The 21758-nt window shown below is 39.1% G+C and overlaps 1 protein-coding gene across 7 annotated transcripts in view; it reads left to right on the plus strand.

Moving 5' to 3' along the window:
- The window catches only part of CACNB2 (calcium voltage-gated channel auxiliary subunit beta 2), a 395376-nt gene that overhangs the window by 239763 nt on the left and 133855 nt on the right, over positions 1-21758 (plus strand). For 5 of the 7 annotated variants that reach the window (XM_084619151.1, XM_084619150.1, XM_084619149.1 and 2 more), the window contains one exon: positions 13757-13876. In XM_084619151.1, the coding sequence (XP_084475277.1) occupies positions 13757-13876 (120 nt within the window). Of the gene's footprint in view, positions 1-12677; positions 12961-13756; positions 13877-21758 lie in introns of those variants that run through there. The other 2 variants (XM_084619155.1, XM_084619152.1) reach the window with 1 other exon arrangement.

Consider the following 21758-nt stretch of genomic DNA (forward strand, 5'->3'; position numbering starts at 1 on the left):
TATAAGTATAATATAACACACATGGGTTAGATTGGGCTCTTAGGCTCAGCCCTGCACATGAGAGGTGAGTAGATGCATTACCACAAGAGGAATACCAGGACGGAATTATGACTCAGTCACAAATTCATCCCTGCTTTCACCTTGCTCTGGAGGGTTATGTCACTCTTTTTCAGCACATGAAGGTGTTGGAGCCACCCTCCTCTCATTCCTGTCCACATGCTTGTGGGCGCAAGGGGGAGGATTGGGCATGTAGCCCCTGCTCTTGCTGCTGTCTCTTGGAGCTGCAGTCTGGGCAACCTTTACGAAGTTCACTGGCAGGATGGGGAGTACTAACTACTTCCTGTTCCCCTGGGGGGGCAGCACTGGGTTTAAGTACAATGTAACCCATACAGTGTAGTCCAATAAAAAGCTAACATTTATGAACAATTGACACACTACAATATGTGAGCTAGCCCAGTGTTTCCCTATTTTTTGACTAGGAAAGGTCTGTGATGATCTGGAAAAAGGGGTAAACTGTGTTGTGGCAAAATTTTCAGATGATACAAAACTACTCAAGATAATTAAGTCCCAGGCAGACTGTGAAGAGCTACAAAAGGATCTCTCAAAACTGGGTGACTGGGCAACAAAATAGCAGATGAAATTCAATGTTGTTAAATGCAAAGTAATGCACATTGGAAAACATAATTCCAACTACACATATAAAATGATGGGGTCTACATTAGCTGTTACCACTCAAGAAAGAGATCTTGGAGTCATTGTGGATAGTTCTCCGAAAACATCCACTCAGTGTACAGTGGCAGTCAAAAAAGCGAACAGAATGTTGGGCATCATTAACAAAGGGATAAATAATAAGAAAAACAATATCATATTGCCTCTATATAAATCCATGGTACACCCACATCTTGAATACTGCATGTAGATGTGGTCGCCCCATCTCAAAAATGATATATTGGAATTGGAAAAGGTTCAGAAAAGGGCAACAAAAATTATTAGGGGTATGGAATGGCTGCTGTATAAAGAGAGATTAATAAGACTGGGACTTTTCAGCTTGGAAAAGAGACGACTAAAGGGGGATATGATAGAGGTCTATAAAATCATGCCTGGTGTGGAGAAAGTAAATAAGGAAGTTATTTACTCTTTCTCATAACACAAGGACTAGGAGCCACAAAATGAAATTAATTGGCAGCAGGTTTAAAACAAACAAAAGGAAGTATTTCTTTACACAGTGCAGAGTCAACCTGTGGAACTTCTTGCCACAGGATGTTGTGAAGGCCAAGACTATAGCAAGGTTCAAAAAAGAACTACATAAATTCATGACGGATAGGTCCATCAATGGCTGTTAGCCAGGATGGGCAGGGAAGGTGTCCCTAGCCTCTGTTTGACAGAATCTGGGAATGGGTGACAGTGGATGGATCACTTGATGATTACCTGTTCTGTTAATTTCCTTTGGGGCACCTGGCATAGGTCACTGTCAGAAGACAGGATACTGGGCTAGATGGACCTTTGGTCTAACCCAATATGCTTGTTCTTATGTGATATTACAGCTACTGTGTTGTGCAACTATTGTTTAATGTTGGTGGTTCAGTGCCCACCTCTGTACAGAAAAGAGAAAGGACACCACTCTGTGTCTGTTACACATGGGCCTGGCCCTTATTTTCTCTCAATCTGATTCTTTAAATTGTTTAAATTGTTTTTTGTAGGTACTGCCACATAACATTAGTGAAGATGTCTAAAACATATCCTACATAGTGGTCTGTATATGAGTTGACACATGTCAAACTGAAAGAAACCCACTTCCACATTTATTTTGAGTAATCTAGCAAACGAATGCTCTATCTCCACTTGGATTAAGCACCTTGGTTTTGTGCATAATTACCATAACAGTGACACAGATAAGAGTAAAAGTAATATTGAATGGGTGGTAAACTGGAAATAGGAATTATACAAATAAACAGATATCTAATAAGAATAAAGTCTCTTCTTGTGGAAGAGAAGAGTGAGTTAATGGACACTTAAGATTCAGTTTCTTAGCAGTCAATGTATGGTAAAACACACATATTAATACGAAAGACTCACTGATACAAACAGTGATCAAGTTATAGTCTTTCATTCCACTAAAATAATTTATTGCTGTTCACAAAGGATCATGAACGGACACTCAAGATGGTCATTGTAGAAGTCAGATGATCCAGAAAATGACCTGAGCAGAGGATTGAAAAAAATATATCTCTTTGGGGTGGGGTTCTTTTTTGTTTTGTTTTGTTTGGCAAATGGATTAGTATATGTTAACAGTTTCTTCTGAGTGTGGTAGACTTTACAAAACTAACTGATGAGGATTAATGGAGAGAGGTAAGATGTTTAGCATGTGGAAATACTTAGAATGGGGAAGTAAAGAGCAGCAAAAAGTAAAATAATTTTACAACCATTCTTTAAAAATCAAGAGACCTTATCTAAATTACATCATCTGTAAATGTTCTGTTCTGAAAAATGAAATACTGAAGATCAGCAATGCTCTCATGCTTAAACAAGGAGCAAAAAAATCAGACATCAACAATATTTATTAAATGTTGTCATCAGAACTAGATTTAAAATATCAGACTAGAGAAAGGAACTTGAAAGAGTGATTCTACATAAAAAAGAGAATATAATATTTGTAAAGAACAGCAGCAAATAAAGTAAGTTCTTTCTTTCTTTATAGTTCTCCAGTGTGGACAATGTTCAGGGTTAAATTTTCAAAGAATATATTTTGAAGCATGTGGGAAAATGTAATTAAATGATAGAGGTTGACAAGATCCAAATTTCCCAAAGTTTGGGGCATTTGGATCTGAATTTAGATCCAAGTTTGGCAATTCTGAATGGGTTGTTGAAGCAAAACAAAACTTCATAGAATCATAGAATATCAGGGTTGGAAGGGACCTCAGGAGGTCATCTAGTCCAACCCCCTGCTCAAAGCAGGACCAATCCCCAACTAAATCATCCAAGCCAGGGCTTTGTCAAGCCTGACCTTAAAAACTTCTAAGGTAGGAGATTCCACCACCTCCCTAGGTAACGCATTCCAGTGTTTCACCACCCTCCTAGTGAAAAAGTTTTTCCTAATATCCAACCTAAACCTCCCGCACTGCAACTTGAGACCATTACTCCTTGTTCTGTCATCAGCTACCACTGAGAACAGTCTAGATCCATCCTCTTTGGAACCCCCTTTCAGGTAGTTGAAAGCAGCTATCAAATCCCCCCTCATTCTTCTCTTCCGCAGACTAAACATCCCCAGTTCCCTCAGCCTCTCCTCATAAGTCATGCGTTCCAGTCCCCTAATCATTTATGTTGCCCTCCGCTGGACTCTTTCCAATTTTTCCACATCCTTCTTGTAGTGTGGGACCCAAAACTGGACACAGTACTCCAGATGAGGTCTCACCAATGTTGACTAGAGGGGAACGATCACATCCCTCGACCTGCTGGCAATGCCCCTACTTATACATCCCAAAATGCCATTGGCCTTCTTGGCAACAACGGCACACTAATGACTCATATCCAGCTTCTCCTCCACTGTAACCCCTAGGTCCTTTTCCGCAGAACTGCTGCCGAGCCATTCGGTCCCTAGTCTGTAGCGGTGCATGGGATTCTTCCGTCCTAAGTGCAGGACTCTGCACTTGTCCTTGTTCCACCTCATCAGATTTCTTTTGGCCCAATCCTCTAATTTGTCTAGGTCCCTCTGTATCCTATCCCTACCCTCCAGCGTATCTACCTCTCCTCCCAGTTTAGTGTCATCTGCAAACTTGCTGAGGGTGCAATCCACACCAGCCTCCAGATCATTAATGAAAATATTGAACAAAACCGGCCCGAGGACCGACCCTGGGGGCACTCCACTTGATACCAGTTCCCAACTAGACATGGAGCCATTGATCACTACCCGTTGATACCGACGATCTAGCCAGCTTTCTATCCACCTTATAGTCCATTCATCCAGCCCATACTTCTTTAACTTGCTGGCAAGAATACTGTGGGAGACCGTGTCAAAAGCTTTGCTAAAGTCAAGAAACACCACTTTCCCCTCATCCACAGAGCCAATTATCTCGTCATAGAAGGCAATTAGATTAGTCAGGCATGACTTGCCCTTGGTGAATCCATGCTGACTGTTCCTGATCACTTTCCTCTCCTCTAAGTGCTTCAGAATTGATTCCTTGAGGACCTGCTCCATGATTTTTCCGGGGACTGAGGTGAGGCTGACTGGCCTGTAGTTCCCAGGATCCTTCCTCTTCCCTTTTTTAAAGATGGGCACTACATTAGGCTTTTTCCAGTCGTCCGGGACAAAGATAATGGCCAATGGCTCTGCAATCACGTCCGCCAACTCCTTTAGCACTCTCGGATGCAGCGCATCCGACCCCATGGACTTGTGCTCGTCCAGCTTTTCTAAATAGTCCCGAACCACTTCTTTCTCCACAGAGTGCTGGTCACCTCCTCCCCATGCTGTGCTGCCCAGTGCAGTAGTCTGGGAACTGACCTTGTTCGTGAAGACAGAGGCAAAAAAAGTATTGAGTACATTAGCTTTTTCCACATCCTCTGTCACTAGGTTGCCTCCCTCATTCAGTAGGGGGCCCACACTTTCCTTGACTTTCTTCTTGTTGCTAACATACCTGAAGAAACCCTTCTTGTTACTCTTAACATCTCTTGCTAGCTGCAAGTCCAGGTGTGATTTGGCCTTCCTGATTTCACTCCTGTATGCCCAAGCAATATTTTTATACTCTTCCCTGGTCATTTGTCCAATCTTCCACTTCTTGTAAGCTTCTTTTTTGTGTTTAAGATCATCAAGGATTTCACTGTTAAGCCAAGCTGGCCGCCTGCCATAGTTACTATTCTTTCTACACATCGGGATGGTTTGTCCCTATAACCTCAATAAGGATTCTTTAAAATACAGCCAGCTCTCCTGAACTCCTTTCCCCCTCATGTTATTCTCCCAGGGGATCCTGCCCATCAGTTCCCAGAGGGAGTGAAAGTCTGCTTTTCTGAAGTCCAGGGTCCGTATTCTGCTGCTCTCCTTTCTTCCCTGTGTCAGGATCCTGAACTCAGCCATCTCATGGTCACTGCCTCCCAGGTTCCCATCCACTTTAGCTTCCCCTACCAATTCTTCCCAGTCTGTGAGCAGCAGGTCAAGAAGAGCTCTACCCCTAGTTTGTTCCTCCAGCACTTGCACCAGGAAATTGTCCCCTACACTTTCCAAAAACTTCCTGGATTGTCTGTGCATCGCTGTACTGCTCTCCCAGCAGATATCAGGTTGCTGTTAACCATACATGTCTCAAAATTTTGTCATCCCTGGGATTTGATTATTCACTTCTTCTTTCCAGATTTTCCGTTTGCCATCCATGTTCCATTTTGTCTTTCAGACTCTAAACTCCTGGGAGCAGGGACTGACATTTATTCTGTGATTGTGGCAGTGCCTAGCACAATGGGGCCTAACCTGGTTGTAGTCTTCAGGCACTACTGTAATACAAATGTTAAATAAAAGTAACAGAACATGTGGAAAGTTTGGATCTGGTTCTGAACGGTGCAACTTAGGCCCATTGCTATAAGGGATTGTTTTTTAAATAGCCACTAAAAATGCTAAAGCTTGCAGGTGCACTTTAGAAAGCCCTTTGAAAATTTGTTAAAAATACCCCTCTGAAGAATAGTCAAACACCAAACTCACTTCTCTGAAATACCAACTCATACCACCATTGGTGCCACCATTGAATTTGGCCCTAAAACTCCATATGTCCATGTTAAAAACAAACCTGTAAATGAATGATCTGCTATTGAGGTCATGAATTTGAGCTCCACAACCAGCTGAACTGTTTTCCAAAAACATGTCCGTCATTGTCATGAACAGCCAAACAGGAGTGGAGACTTTATGTTTGTAAATATGTTTGTCCAATGCATTCTGCTCCTTGCTTGATCCAAGGCCTCTGCAAACTCAAAGGCTATTTTTAAAAACTCTCATTTCATCCAGCTGAAGGCTGAATTAACTGCTATGGAAGCTATTAATGTCCAGCTGGGTCTGTCTGACAAATTTGCCAAAGTCATTTTAAGAGTAAAAGGAGAGTAGTTTCCTGCATAATATCTTATTTCTATACCACATGGTTGCTCTAAACTTCCCAACTGTTTTAGTTTCAGTGTGTATATCACTTAAAAGTGCTTTGTGGATGGAGCACTGAAGGTAGAGGACAATTAGTTTGAGAGACCTCCAGTTCTGTAAACATACAGAGGACTCCGTTGACCTCCATAGAAGTTGATTACATTCCTTCTGTAGTCATAGTGGGAAAGTATGATTTTGAGCCTTCAGGTGTAAATGTGAGTGTAGTGGGTGTTTCGTCAAGTTCCCCAAGGTCTGTGCCAAGGAACTGAGACTGATGATGTGACTAGGCTTTGTGGTTGCCAAGCTATGGAGCATTAATGGCCAATACCAAAGGAGCCAAGAATTTTTGAAGAATAGCCCTTTAATTAATATAGGATCTCTCTCTTTTCTTTTTAACTTCAGTTTAGTTTACTTAACAAATTCAAAATGGCACGATTGAAATAAACGACTTGGTATTTTTTTGAAAAACATTGATCCCTGATTATTTAGTTCTAATATAAATAGAATGTATAATTTCAAAGTAATATCACATTAATGAAGATGTTAATGTGGCATTCCTTCAAATAGTCATTCAAAGAAGTTATATTTCCTAGATTTCTAGAAGAATTTATCGCAGATCTGCAGTTCACACATTCACCGCCTGTGGCCTCTTTGCCCAGCAATGGGACTGATTGACAACTTACCTTAAGAATTCCAAGCATTGCCCCTGATTTTCCATATAATGAAGCAAATTGCAGCTACCATCAACTTTAATAAGGAATTTTGTGGTCCACAGATTTCAGCTTGCAATGTTGCAAGTTAATCTGACCGGCTAGAATTGAATGTTGGCACATGTAATCTCTAAGGGACATACATCTATGTTAAAGATGAATATGACTGAGGGTCCATGTTTAGTACTCTGTGGATTATATTCTGGTCATTGCTGATCTATGGGGAGTTAGCTGAGACACGGCATTTCATTTTGCAGCAACTGAGGACTTGAATAAATTTATCCTTTTGGTTTTAATATTGTTTTTCAGCATTAAATGAATAAAGACATAAGGAAACATACTACAACATGCTATTTTATGATGAATAAATATGTTTAAATGACAAGTGTATTATATCTGAGTAGGGAAGATGGGAAGAAAATGTCTAAAACCTTTCTCAGACCTCCAAAGTTTCTCTTTCACCAACAGAAGTTGGTCCAGTAAAATATATTACCTCACCCACCTTGTGTGTGTGTGTGTCTCTCTCTCTCAAATAGTGACTTTCTGTATCTTGTGAGAACACTCTGATTGTGTGGTATCCAATGCAAAGTTTGTCATGTTGGGTGTATTCGGAAGGCTCATGATGCACTGAGCATTGTTGTTATAGTGATGTTATAGTATTTGTTGTTACAGCAATGTTATAGTAATGTTATAGGTTATAATTTCATGTATATATTTGAGTTATATAGTTATAGTTATGAGGCTGAAAATGTGTCTTCATGACTTAAAATAAGCCCACGCAAAAACTCTCCAAGAGCAAAGAGGCAGTTCACACCTCATCAGGGCACGTATGGGACAAACCCAGCCCAGCCTCACAGGAACAAAGGATGCTGGCCTAGGCAGCAACAAAAGGTTCTCTTGGACTCTCGAGTGAGTCACCCCCCTTCCTTTGGTCAGTTTGGGACTGCAATGAGGTAATGCTCACCTGACTCTGAAGCGGGGGAGGGCAAAACCAAGAGGGAATAAAGAACATGATAAAAGGGAGAGGCGTTTGTCATGCTCTTCCTCTCTCTACCACCTACATCTACAGACACCACCACCAGCAAGCGACTGAAGCACTGATGAAAGGGGAGAGCCTGGCTGAAGGACAACCAGCCAGTTTGTGGTGAGAAACATCTAAGTTTGTTAGGGCACTGAAAGTGTTACGATCAGCTTAGAATGCGTTTTGCTTTTATTTCATTTGACCAAATCCGATCTGTTATGCTTTAATTTATAATCACTTAAAATCTATCTTTATAGTTAATAAATCTGTTTGTTTATTCTACCTGAAGCAGTGCATTTAGTTTGAAGTGTTTCAGAGACTCCATTGGGATAACAAGCCTGGTACATATCAATTTCTTTGTTAAATTGATGAACTCATATAAGCTTTCAGTGATCAGTGGGCATAACTGGACACTGCAAGATGGAGGTTCCTAGGGTTATTGCTGGGACCGGAGATATTGTCTAGTGTCATTCAATTGCACAGTCCAAGAAGCAGCTTACATGCCAGAGGCTGTGTATGAACAGCACAGGAGTGGGGGTTCTCACAGCAAAGCAGGGTAAGGCTGGCTTTTGGAGTCAAGGATTGGAGTGATCTAGCGGATCACCAGTATGGATATCACCAGAGGGGAATGTCACAATATATTTGAGAGAGAGAGAGACACACACACACCGATCGAAAACCAGACACCTAGCAACTCTATATCCAGGGTGTACTGGGGTATCAGAAGACATAAGAAAAATGAAAAAGACCGACTCTCAAAAAATCATCTGATCAAGGAGTATCTACATGCAAGTAAAGCAAATAGAAATTCAGCAACATGATGAAACACTTCAAACATGAAGGAATTTAATAAGACAGCCGTAGCCTGCAGGCAGAGGGGGAAGTACCAACTCCAATGTGGCCATGGTGGAACTACAAATTCTTGATATGCATGGGTTCATACTCCAAAATAATACCTTAGATCTGAAATAATAAATGATACAATGTTTAAGTGACGATCTAAGAAAGGGAGCATGAGTCAGTGTAATGATGAATAAGGGAAGCGCTGATTTACCTGTCGTAGGGGGGAGAACAGAGGATTTGACCTTGAGATCTGCCCAGCACCAGATGGATTACTGTAAATGCTCATGCTAATAACATCCAAGCAACCAAAGAGACCATGGTAACATCTAGCACTAGAGCTGCTCTATATTCCAGAAGAATGGAATGTAAACCACCTGAACCAGGACAAAACCTGAGTGGCTGGGCTCCAGAGGAGCTAGGGTAAGGCTCCAGCCTGCTCCCAGCTTTAATAACCCCAGAGGACAGTATACTTCTCTCTGCTGTGACGAATAGCCTCTTGGCCTGCATCGGTACAAATCCAATTGACCTTAGGCCCACCATTTTCCTGGCTTGCCCCCACCCTTTGGACCTCTGCCCCCCTGTGCTGGGGGCACAGAAGTTCTTCTGTTCAGAGTTCCAAAGTCCTGTCTGTAGCAACCTTGAGGTTCAATAAATAACAAACCAGTGAATGAGAAAGTATTATAACTTTTTAATAAAACAAACTGGGAGCATCTCTGGTGAACTGCTGCACACAGCCTTTTCCTATGTTCATAATAGTGTCCCTTATGAGACAGTGTCTCCAAATTATAATCTTCTACAGACATATCTACACTGTTCTCCACGTTTTTACAGCAAATCTACGTCTCTCTGTGTTTGCAGTTAGCAAAATAATCTTGTTTAGCAGCATGATTTGTACATGCAGCACAAAATTAAGCTGAATCAATTGTAACATTTTAGGAGTGTGGAGGAATTGTGGCCAACCTTGGACACAGCCAGCGCATTACATGAACTCACTGGCCCAAAAGGAGAAATTAGCTCTCTATGCACAATTTTAGCAGACCCAGCTCAGTTGAGCAGACATCCTGACTAGTTGGGGCTGAGGATTCTACTTCCCAGCTCTCTGATTTTTCATGGGGATCAAAGACCATTTATATTGCCTTTTTATAGTGTTGCCCAAGGAGAAGAAAAGCTAATTAAAAAAAAGGTAATATCACATTCTGGAATGGAAAAATACTATGTATTCACAAAGGAGGCACATTAGAATTGCTGTGGAAATTATAAATTTGAATTGACTCTTATGATTTAAAATTTCAACATTAATGCTATAGTAACAGAACTTTTTTTTCTTTTCATTTTTAAATACCTTTTAAGGTCTGATTGTGTGGCTAGATATAGACGGGAATTAGAGGCAGCGTGGAGTTGCACCTATGGGAGCTGTAGGAAACAGTCTTCCTGAAGCAGGTACAATACCCTTGGGACTCCTGAGAGCACAGGGAGGGCACAGCCACTGCACCACCCTTTGGCTGTATTTGGATGAGGATTCTTCTTAACATTGCCAACTGTTGCAGCTGCACTGTTGATGGTAATGATGGGGGAACTGATACCGGCCACTAGTGTATTAAGGCCTAATTTGAATGTGTCCAGTTTGCAAATTAATTCCAGTTCTGCAGTTTCTCATTGAAGTCTGTTTTTGAGGTTTTTTTGTTGAAGAACTGCCACTTTTAAGTCTGTTATTGAGTGGCTAGATCACTACAAATAGTGTACTAAGCAAAAATATCAGGGGGTAGCCATGTTAGTCTGTATCCACAAAAACAACAAGGAGTCCAGTGATACCTTAAAGACTAACAGATTAATTTGGGCATTAGCTTTCGTGGGTAAAGAAGTTGAATCTGAAGAAGTGTTTTTTCACCCACGAAAGCTTATGCCCAAATAAATCTGTTAGTCTTTAAGGTGCCACCGGACCCCTTGTTGTTTTTGTATTAAGCACAGTGTCACCTAACACCCTTCAGAGGAGATACAGGCAATGCAGTTAAAACCACTGATAGCTTGGTGTACTACTCTTCTGCCATTGTAGCCACTAGTGAAGCTGTATCAGTAGTAGCAATGGTGAGAAATTTTAAGAAAATAAACTAATGTAGACAAGGACTTTAAGATGTATAGAACCTCTGGTACTTCTCCTAACAGACAAGACTATCTAAAATATTCAAGATAGAAATGTGTATTTTATTTTATTTTTATTTCCTTGTGTGGGTGCTTTTTTTGTGCCTTTCCTTAACTTAGTAAGTGCTTTGGTTGTGAAGTCTCCCTTGCCCCCACCCCATTGTTAATTAGAAAAATTAGCCTAATATATGTATTGCATTTGCGGTAAGCAAAACATTTCTTGAAGAGTAGTTTCCTGGATGTCAGTTCAAAGGCAGCTTCATCAGAATTCAAAATTGTAACTATTATAAATTTGAGAGAAAAGTTTTTGAAAGTTAAGAATTCTCCCTTTCTTTTAAACTACTAATTTAGGGTCAAAGTATGTTACCAGTTACACCAGTAGTGTAAATCCAGAGTATCCCAATGGCTGTAGGGGAGTTACTGTTTTTCACAGACATAAATAAGAGCTGAATTTGGTCCTTAGACATTCCCAGCCATATGCCTCTAATTCTTTAAGAAGGTCTGACTTACAATACCAGATTTCTTGTGACTGCTGTTCTCAGCTGGAATTTCCTATTATCCTGCCTTTTTCATGTAACTGAATTTAAATCAAAGGCAGACACTTCAAAGTCAGCTAGACTGAGATTTCTTTTACACTTAGGTTGTGCATAGCTGCCTGTGAATTTGTGTCATGAATGTCCTAGTTAATCACACAGAGCTATGTCAATCACTTATCATTTTGGGAAATTATTATAGGTTATGACAGGTTTCAGAGTAGCAGCCGTGTTAGTCTGTATTCGCAAAAAGAAAAGGAGGACTTGTGGCACCTTAGAGACTAACCAATTTATTAGAGCATAAGCTTTCGTGAGCTACAGCTCACTTCCTCAGATGCATATCGTGGAAACTGCAGCAGGCTTTATATATACACAGAGAATATGAAACAATACCTATTCCCACCAGCAGGACAGTGGGGTGGGAATAGGTATTGTTTCATATTCTCTGTGTATATATAAAGCCTGCTGCAGTTTCCACGATATGCATCTGAGGAAGTGAGCTGTAGCTCACGAAAGCTTATGCTCTAATAAATTGGTTAGTCTCTAAGGTGCCACAAGTCCTCCTTTTCATTATAGGTTATGATTGACTAAACCAAATTAAAACTAATGCACAAATTCAGGGTCTGAAATATATTTTTGACCTTTAGCATCCAATATGTGTGTGTGTATGTGTGTATTGCAATTATTCACTGCTTTTCTTACCTACTGGTTTCCTAGTGTGGGCAAATGCCACAATTAGTAGGTCAAACTCTTCTTGTACATCAGAGTAAACAGAGTAAATTGGTTTTATTCTAGATTTACATTGTTGTAACTGAGATCAGATTCTGACTTCATGTTTTAAATTGAGAATGAGGAGCATGTATGACAGAACTGGATTTTCTGAGAGAGAAATGTAGTTTGATATGTGATAAAAATAAGACACTGTACCAGCTATTCCAGATTTGCAGGGACCTTGCTATTTTCCAGCTGTTTACCCTTGAGATGTAAAATGGCAATTTGACATAGACTAACAACACAGTGTGATGTGAGCATCTGCGTAAAAGGCTGTATATATGGAGCATGCCCAGTGATGTGAAAAGCCTCTTACCCCACCCCCATCTGATCTCTGAAGAGATGAAATGAACTTTGTACTTGTAAATATCACTGAATACATTTTGCACCGGATTTTAAAAGGTTCTCTTCTAAGTACTATTCAAAACAGGCAAAAAAAAAAAAAATAACAACAAAGACCTTTTCCTGCATTGAGTTGAAACATCTCTTACAATATACTTGAACCAATATACTGGGGTTTTTTTGTTTTTGTTTTTCATTATTAAAGCCTTTTTTACTGGCATTGGAAAATTTAAGTATTTACTTGCACTAAATACTTAAGAACAGGGTATCTAAAAGCTTGAAGGGCAGAGGGAAGAGAAGGAAGGAGCTTGCAGCAGAGCATGGATAGGAAAGGAGCAGTGATTCTGCGGTGCTCGGTGTGCACATGTTTTGTGAGAATCAGTGCCGGGCGCTGCAGCTGCGGACAATAACTGAGCTGTCTGGCTAATGAAGGCCACCTGGATCAGGCTTCTGAAAAGAGCCAAAGGAGGACGGCTGAAGAATTCTGATATCTGTGTAAGCCCTATGTTTTCATTGTTAGCATATTTATTTATTAATTTTACGGTAAGGGAAAACAGTTGCTTTCATTCTGATTGAATTAGCAGAATTCTCTTCTTGTGATTGTAAGATGAGACAAAAATCAGAGCTGGAGCTATTCTGGTGTTCTGACTAGTTCCACTGTAGCAATACTTACACACAGGTGTTGAGTTGAGACATATTTAATCAGGTGGAACTTGATTTGTGGTCATTTGCATGTTTTTGCTAAAGGGCTGAGATGGATTTGAGCCATGTTCATTTCTGATGGGAAGAGTGTTAGGTGCCCTAAAATTAAAATGGAAGGCATGGGTTAAAGCTCTCTGCAGTGATCTTGTGTAATAGTAATTGTTAATACTGACTTGGCATTTTTTTATTGAATCTGTTTCCTTGCTGGCATTAAAATGTCCTTGTTTATGGTTTTTATTTTTATGGAGCTATCCTTGAAACTGTTGTATGTCCTTCAGCCCTGCACTGCACCACTGCCATTGCTCTACACAGAAACCAGCTCTGCTTACCAAAAAGCAGACTAATTAGAATGTGGGGATAGGGCGGGAAGTAAACCCCTGGAGAGAGACCTGACTTTTGGATGGTCTCCAAATTTGAAACCCTTACTTAAAAATTTTTCTAACTGATTGTCTCTGCTGCTGTATTTTTCTTTTTTCTTTGCCAGGTATTTCTACAAACGTACAATGAGAGAAATGATACGGGAACACTTCACCCTTTTATTGCAGATGCTGCATCTATTTGTAACATTATGTCTCCTTTTCCTGTGCAGGGTTCGGCGGACTCCTACACTAGCCGTCCATCCGATTCAGATGTATCACTGGAGGAAGACAGAGAGGCAGTGCGGAGAGAGGCAGAGCGGCAGGCCCAGGCACAGCTGGAAAAAGCGAAGGTAAGGCACTTCTTCACATCACAGGTTCATGAACCTGTTCTTTTTCTAAGAGCTTGTTGTCTCATTTGTTTACCTGTAGAAATGTTTTTCTAAATATTTTTTTAAAAAATACCTCCAAAGATCTCTTGTTAAGGAAATTACATAAGTTTTTGGAAATTGCACTTATCAAACAAACTGATTAAAGACAGAAACTGCCATTCTTGATTGCCCTGTCTGTATTAGGAGACTCAGTTTGCTTAAAAAAGAGTTTAGTTACTTAAAGAACTGAACTAACTTTTGTATTTTGCTATATAACCTATCAATTCCTAGTACACAGGGACAAGTCATGAAGTCCCTTTTTATAATCAATGGGGGTCTTGCCGGAGCATAATTTGGCCCCATAAATCATGTTTATCGTTCAATCGTAGAAGTTCAGCATTGGAAGTCCAGTTTTTTTTATCCGTCATGTACAGGATTGTTTCCTACATGGCATGTATAAGTAAAGACAGGCAGTTACACTGGCCCATTTTGTTTAAGAGGATTTTATTGGTTTCCTTAACAAGAAAACAATTTTACTTACCTACTAAAGTAGGGGCAATCAGGATTTCAGAACCCCTTGTAAGAAGTTTGAGGCCCTTACAGAAATTCTACTGTACTTCCATGCTCCTGGCAGGTAGTGGCAAATTAATAAACACTAAATGAGGCACAGATCTCACCAACATGCGTATGTATTTTCCATTAGATGCATATGCAAAAGCAAAGTTTTCTAGTCAGAATACTACAAAAGTATGTGTGTGTTTCTCTCTGCTATGCATTTTAATTTTTTGCATCAGTTGTACTTATGATTAAAAAACAAATATATATATATTTAAATATTTAATATATTTATATTAAAAAACAAATATATATATGCGTCCTTGTTTGTTTTTCCTCATTCTTTTATCTTTTTTTCCTTTCCTTTTTGCTGTGTCTCAAATCTTGGTGCGTCATTTCCAATGTATTTTTCTTTCAAGGTCTCTTTTTCCTCAGTTTAATTTTTTTCTCTCTTATTCATATGTGGTTTTAAGAAGTTTACTGGAATCTAGTCTTTTCATTCTTTCTCACCTACTTTCTCTCTGTTCCCTCTCTCGTGTCCTTTTTCCATTTACTTCTCTCCTCCATTTCTCTGTTCCTTCTTTCCTGTGATCTTTCTGTTCCCACTCTTTCCTCTCCCACTTTATCAGTTTCCTTATATATTCACCATCACCTCTGATCATTTATGGTAGCTCAGTTTTAGAAAGTTCTTGGGGTCACCTAAACCTTCACGAAAGCAGGAATTCAGATTATTGAGATACACTTGATTAGAGAGAACTGGTCAGTTCAGACAGTCACCAGGGTGCACAGAGTGACAGCTTTCTGAAGGCCAGAAGGCTCAGACAAAGAGGGAAGGAGGGGATTACCAAGTCTTTTTTGAGAATTCTAATTTTATGAGATATCTGATAAGAATTCCCAAACCACCTTTTTCAAGAGGTGCTGGAGTCTGCTGGTCTTCGGGATTCCTGGATAGCTCTCTGCAGCCCCACTCCAGCTGCACTTCTATGCTATGCAAGTGCAGTTTCATTTCCATAACAGAAACAGTAAGTCTAGTTTCCGCCTCCTTCTCTTACCCGCCCCTTAAAAGATGCTAGCTGATCTTTGGATAACAGGAGTTTTGGTTAACCACAGAATAGTATGTCAGGGTTGCTCTAGTTTGATTGTTTTGTTTTAGGAGTTACAAAGCAACTATTGCTAGAAAAAGTAAAATAAATAATCAGGATTATTAGTAAAATAATTTAGCTTTAAAAGAAGAGTTCAAGTAATAACATCTTCTAGAATAATGAGTGGCATTAGAACACTTATTCCTAAACTGATGCATCTTTTAGCGATGAGTAAATCTATGTGAATGTTGCTATGGGAATTTGGCTTAGCAATGCTGGCTTGACTGCATGGACAGCCCTTATGAAATATTCATGATCTCTAACACAGATGCCATAGTAGTTTACAGAGAACTGCCAGCAGACCTTCACTTTTAAAAACTGTATTTCCGTACATCAAAACAATATTCTCACTTCAGTTGGCAGAGGAATAGTCACCAGGTCTGACTCTGTCTCTGGCTGTGAGACAGCTTGTAAACAGTTGAAATGTGAGGGCATTGCTACAATCAAGCTGTTATAACAAAGGTGTTTCAGTAATACGTAAAACACACACAAACTGACTTTTAAATAATCTGTGCATTAAAAGGGATTAAAGCATACACTGGAGAAACAGTTTGTAATGGCTACGTGGTTGTAGGATATAAATTGTTGTATATACGTGTTGGCTAATATTTAAAGTAATCTACATTTTATGATGTTCATCGCATTCATTTAAAAAACTATTTCTAAAAACAAATACCAGAATAGCTTAAATCTAGTTGCATATCTCTGAAATATTACAGGAAATATTTTGCTACTTCCATTTATGGATGAGTGGTTCACCTCCTTGATGAATAATGAAATTAATGAAACAGTAAGTTAGGTTTACATTATTTCACTGTTCACTGAACCAGGCTGCAAACACTGGGTATAGATTCCTGATTTCCAAGTGTGCCTGTCTTTTCTTTGTCTTTATGTGCTATCAGTCAGGAGCAAGTGACGCAGCTGCTTTTAACTTTTTTCTCTTTCAGATTGTGAGCGGAAATGTTGATCCTAAATAGAATTCTGATTACTTTATTTGTCATGGGAATTAGAAATGGATGACATACATGAATAATCCAAAAAGAAAAGGAGTACTTGTGGCACCTTAGAGACTAACAAATTTATTTGAGCATAAGCTTTCATGAGCTACAGCTCACTTCATCGGATGCATGCAGTGGAAAATACAGTGGGGAAATTTTATATAGACAGAGAACATGAAACAATGGGTGTTACCATACACACTATAACAAGACAGTGATCAGGTAAGGTGAGCTATTACCAGCAGGAGAGGAAAAAAAACCTTTTGTAGTGATAATCAAGGTAGGCCATTTCTAGCAGTTGACAAGAATGTGTGAGGAACAGTCGGGGGGAGGGGGGGAATAAACATGGGGAAATAGTTTTACTTTGTGTAATGACACATCCACTCCCAGTCTTTATTCAAGCCTAATGTAATGGTGTCCAGTTTGCAAATTAATTCCAATTCAGCAGTCTCTCGTTGGAGTCTGGTTTTTTCGAAGTTTTTTTGTTGAAGAATTGCAACTTTTAGGTCTGTAACTGAGTGACCAGAGAGATTGAAGTGTTCTCCGACTGGTTTTTGAATGTTATAATTCTTGACGTCTGATTTGTGTCCATTTATTCTTTTATGTAGAGACAGTCTGGTTTGACCAATGTACATGGCAGAGGGGAATTTCTGGAACATGATGGCATATATCACATTGGTAGATGTGCAGGTTCTGATTATCACTACAAAAGGTTTTTTTTCTCTCCTGCTGGTAATAGCTCACCTTACCTGATCACACTCGTTATAGTGTGTATGGTAACACGCATTGTTTCATGTTCTCTGTGTATATAAAATCTTCCCACTGTATTTTCCACTGCATGCATCCGATGAAGTGAGCTGTAGCTCATGAAAGCTTATGCTCAAATAAATTTGATAGTCTCTAAGGTGCCACAAGTACTCCTTTTTCTTTTTGCGGATACAGACTAACACGGCTGCTACTCTGAAACCTGTCATGAATAATGCAGAGGCTGAAGGGAAAATGACAGAGAATTAAGAGTAGATATAAAACTGTCAAAGTGTTTCATGCACCTTAGGAAAACAGTTTAACGAACATCCATGTTTCTTTCTTACAGTTGAGAGGAGAAACGTCTTAAAATTGTAGAAAAAGATGTACCAGTGAGGCATATGAGGACAAATGGGTAGTAGCTTTGGACTTTGAGTAACATAGAACTGTGTGCCCAGTTAATATGAAGCAAGTATGTAAAGATCTGATTGTAGTACTGATTGCAGCCTGAAACAATGTCTAAGGTGAAAGTTTGACAGGCCAGCAGTCTTTGCCCTAAACACTCTGTTAACCTTTTCTTAGCAGGATCAATATTTTGTTAAGTGGATCACTCTGGCAGGTGGTTTGTTACCTAATTTTGACATAAGGAAGGTGAGAGTAGCTATTTAGGTGAGAGATAATCTAGGGTGTGGGCTGAGCAATCCTGAAGGAAGAACCCCAGTAGTAGCTGAGTCTGAGCAGAAAGTTTGTGCTGAACTTTGTTACCTTATTCTTTTCATTGTAGTTGATTGGAAAATATGAACCCAAAAGACTCCAAAGTCAGAACGTAAATTTTAAAAACCCAAACAATATAATTTTTTTAATCTCATGATTTTTATGGAGTTAATCATTATTTTTGAAGGCTTGGGGTTGACAGTACTGAGAGAAACAAAACATTGCAAATGATGGGCCATTTTTGTCCAGGCTCTTGCAAATACAAGATGAATTATTATGTGCACAGAAAGCAAGTGTGATGAGATGGAAAACTCAGATGAAAATGGAAGAGGTCCCCCTAACTTTAGTGTCATATATGGACTAGGGTATATTTAGGAAGAAGAAACATTTATCATATAGCTCCTTGTCTTTTCCCAGTGCCAGTAAAGTAAGCCCCAGTGCTCCATTTTTCTATTTATCCCATAGTGTTTCTGTTATTTTGCATGAAGCCCTTGGAATAATGCACTTCCTGAACCGGTCCATACAACTATTATCCTTTGTCTTATTTGTCTTCAATAAGTAGATCAATTTTTTTCTGTGATGGTGGTGATGTTTTTAAGATTATAAATTCTATGGGGCATGGACTATTCCTTTCAAATGTTTTTATTGTTCCTAGCATACCTTCAGCACTACCTCAGTTGAAATGATTAACATTAATTATTTGTAATAGAGTAGTACCTAGATGTCCTGGTCAAGGATCATGACCCCATTGTGCTAGGCACTAAACAAACATAAGAAAAAATTGTCCCTTTCTCAAAGGACGGACAGTCTAAATAATAAGATTTTTGCACTGTGACCTCTATTTTTAACAGTGCTCTGTATGAGATTGCACAGGAGAACCTAATTTAATGTGTATGTATGAAAAGTTTAGAGGCTTATATATAATTTAAATACCAAAATGTATTAACGCAAGTAAGGCTTTGAAATATGTTGCTTCTGGGTGAATTATGTGAAAATATCACATACAGTGCTAAGAAAAATGATTTATAGCTCTGACTGTACATAGCCTATTGTAGAAATATGTGCCTGCCTTTGAAGACATGGAGAAAAAGCAGTAACTTAAAAAATATCCTGTAATGATTGTATAACAGGAGTTACAGGAAGCATTTGATATATTAGGACAAATTCTTACTTAAATGTGCCAAAAGGTTCTGTAAGTGAAATAAAATGAAACCTTCCCCAACAATGCATCTGTATTTTAGCCTATAATCAAGATGTACCTTTACCTATTTCTGAGGGATACAGCATCTTCAGAGATAATAGGACTTAGTAGTACAACAAAGCCTCTCAATCCTTTCATACAAACTCTACAGAGTAGGATGTCTTGTTCTTCCTCCTCTTTCCTTCCTCCTCTCACTATCTATCTGTTTCTCTGCCTCGCCTTGCTGGAGATGTTTATCTATACTGGCAGGTTTTGAGAATAAGGCAACCAGTCACATGCTATGTGTTGTCTTTCAACAGCTTTCTGATGGAATAAGTTCTTTTTATGTGATGCATAGTCATTATGACAGACTAGGCATTTCTGTGGGGTAGGGGTTGGGAAAGTGGAATGTCAGTGTATGCAAAACTGGACATAACACATCCACTCTTTGTATGATCACAAAGTTCATTGTGTTAGCGCATCCCCATAGCCGTTTAAAATGTGAGGATATGCACATCCAACTTTTTAAAAGTCTGTGTGAATTTCAGCAGATATACATGGGTGTTACAGATGAGTTTAGTTCCAGACTTCTCCATGTATCTGTGTGTCATCTATCAGCTTTTCTAAAGAGTAAAGCACTGTAATATTTAAGCACTTTTGATCTGTTCCAAGCCTCTTGACTTAAATGAGATTTATACCTGGCCCTGAGTTATTTACTTTAGTTAATCTCTGCAAGGGTGTACTGAAACCCAGAACTTGTCTCACTGCTTTCAGCAGTTGGCCCTGCTGTCCTAAAGACACTGTACTTTAACAGATTATAAAAATAAAACAGTAAAGCTTGTCCTTTGCCTTTATTTAGGAGTTATATGTTAAAATAAGGGTTCTAGTTAAGGTTGAACAAACATTCATAATTTAGGGGTGTAAAAAAAATTAGAAGAATGTTGCAATTATCCCAAAAATAAAAATCAGAGTTAAAATTCAACTTAAGAAATACAAACATGTTTAAGTGTGGGAATGAACAGGTATGGCACCCACACAATCTTAACTCTGCCCTATAGGGAAAAAAATTATGAAAAAAATCTAATCTGTCCCTAAAAACCAGTTTAATGTAATTAATCACTGCAGACCACAGTTAACAGTTGTTTGGATACCTTAACATGTTTGTATTTCTTTTAAATTTAACCTTAACTCTAAATTTTCTGAGTATATAATATTTGTGTGATAATTACAACAATCTTGTAATATTTTTACCCTAAATTACTTACATGTATTTTCCATCTTAATTCCAATTTAATGTAGTTTTCTGTCTGGGAATTTCCTTGGATAGTTTTTATTATAAATTTCATATTTACCTTGGATTGTAACCTTCATTGCAAGAGCTATCTCTTTATGTGTTTGTACAAATATATAACAAGTACCACTGGTGGGATTGGGAGCCAGACAAATGGGGAAGGTGAAAATGGAAGGCATTTTGAGAAAGAGAGGTTAGAATGTAAGAAGGTACAGAAGGCTCACTGAGGATGTGGAGAGGGGAAGATAATTGGGGATGTGAAGTGCTTAGAGGGGGGCATCCATTTCCCCCATTGATAATATCCATGCTTAGAGCAAGACATTCACCTTTATGCAGCAGGGAGTACTACTTCATTTAAGTGTATGCATCGGTGTAGAACTAGCTTCTGAGAAAGCACAGAAGTTTTTGTTAGAGGGAGATGTTGCCCGACAAGTGGAGCTGGTAGCATGTGACCATGGAGTCTTTAAGAGCAGTAATCAGTTGAGCTAAGTCATCTACCTATGAGAACACGTGGCAAAGTCCCTCTCAGGCCACTGACTCTTTTTGGAGCAACAGAATTGCAGCATACCAATTAACTGCAGAGGAGGAGGGGTGATTAGTTGAGTCATCTCTGATGTCACATTGGCCCAACTTCACAGTGACATGAGCTCTGTCCATAATCAGTAACTGTAACTGTCATTAATAATAGAGCTTCTCAAAACATAGTCAAAATTTGTGAATATTTTTTTTAAAAAAATCTGGTCTCAAAAAGAAATAAACATAAGAACGGCCATATTGGGTCAGACCAAAGGTCCATTTAGCCCAGTATCCTGTCTTCCAACAGTGGCCAATGCCAGGTGCGCCAGAGGGAATGAACAGAGCAGGTAATCATCAAGTGATCCATCCCCTGTCGCCCATTCCCAGCTTCTGGCAAACAGAGGATATGCACTCCAACCTTGCCCACTCATCCTGTCTAAAAGCCATTGATGGACCTCCATGAATTTATCTAATTGTTTTTTGAACAAATATTTGCTTGTTTAAAAAATTGCTGAAAATTTTTAAAAGAAACTTATATAAATTTAGAAAAATGTTTAAATTTTGGGTATTTCTTCCTTTTCATCTCCTTTTTTACCTTCTCCATTTTGCTCCTGGAAAAAAAAGTGGAGGTCTGGAAAGGGGGAAAACAACAAATCAAAAAAGCTGCTGTTTTTGTTTTTAGTTTCATCAGGAAAAGAGCAAAACTTTGTGCGGAAAAGAATTT

This window comes from Lepidochelys olivacea (assembly GCF_965140295.1).
Source record: "Lepidochelys olivacea isolate rLepOli2 genome assembly, chromosome: 2".
Taxonomy (NCBI): domain Eukaryota; kingdom Metazoa; phylum Chordata; order Testudines; family Cheloniidae; genus Lepidochelys; species Lepidochelys olivacea.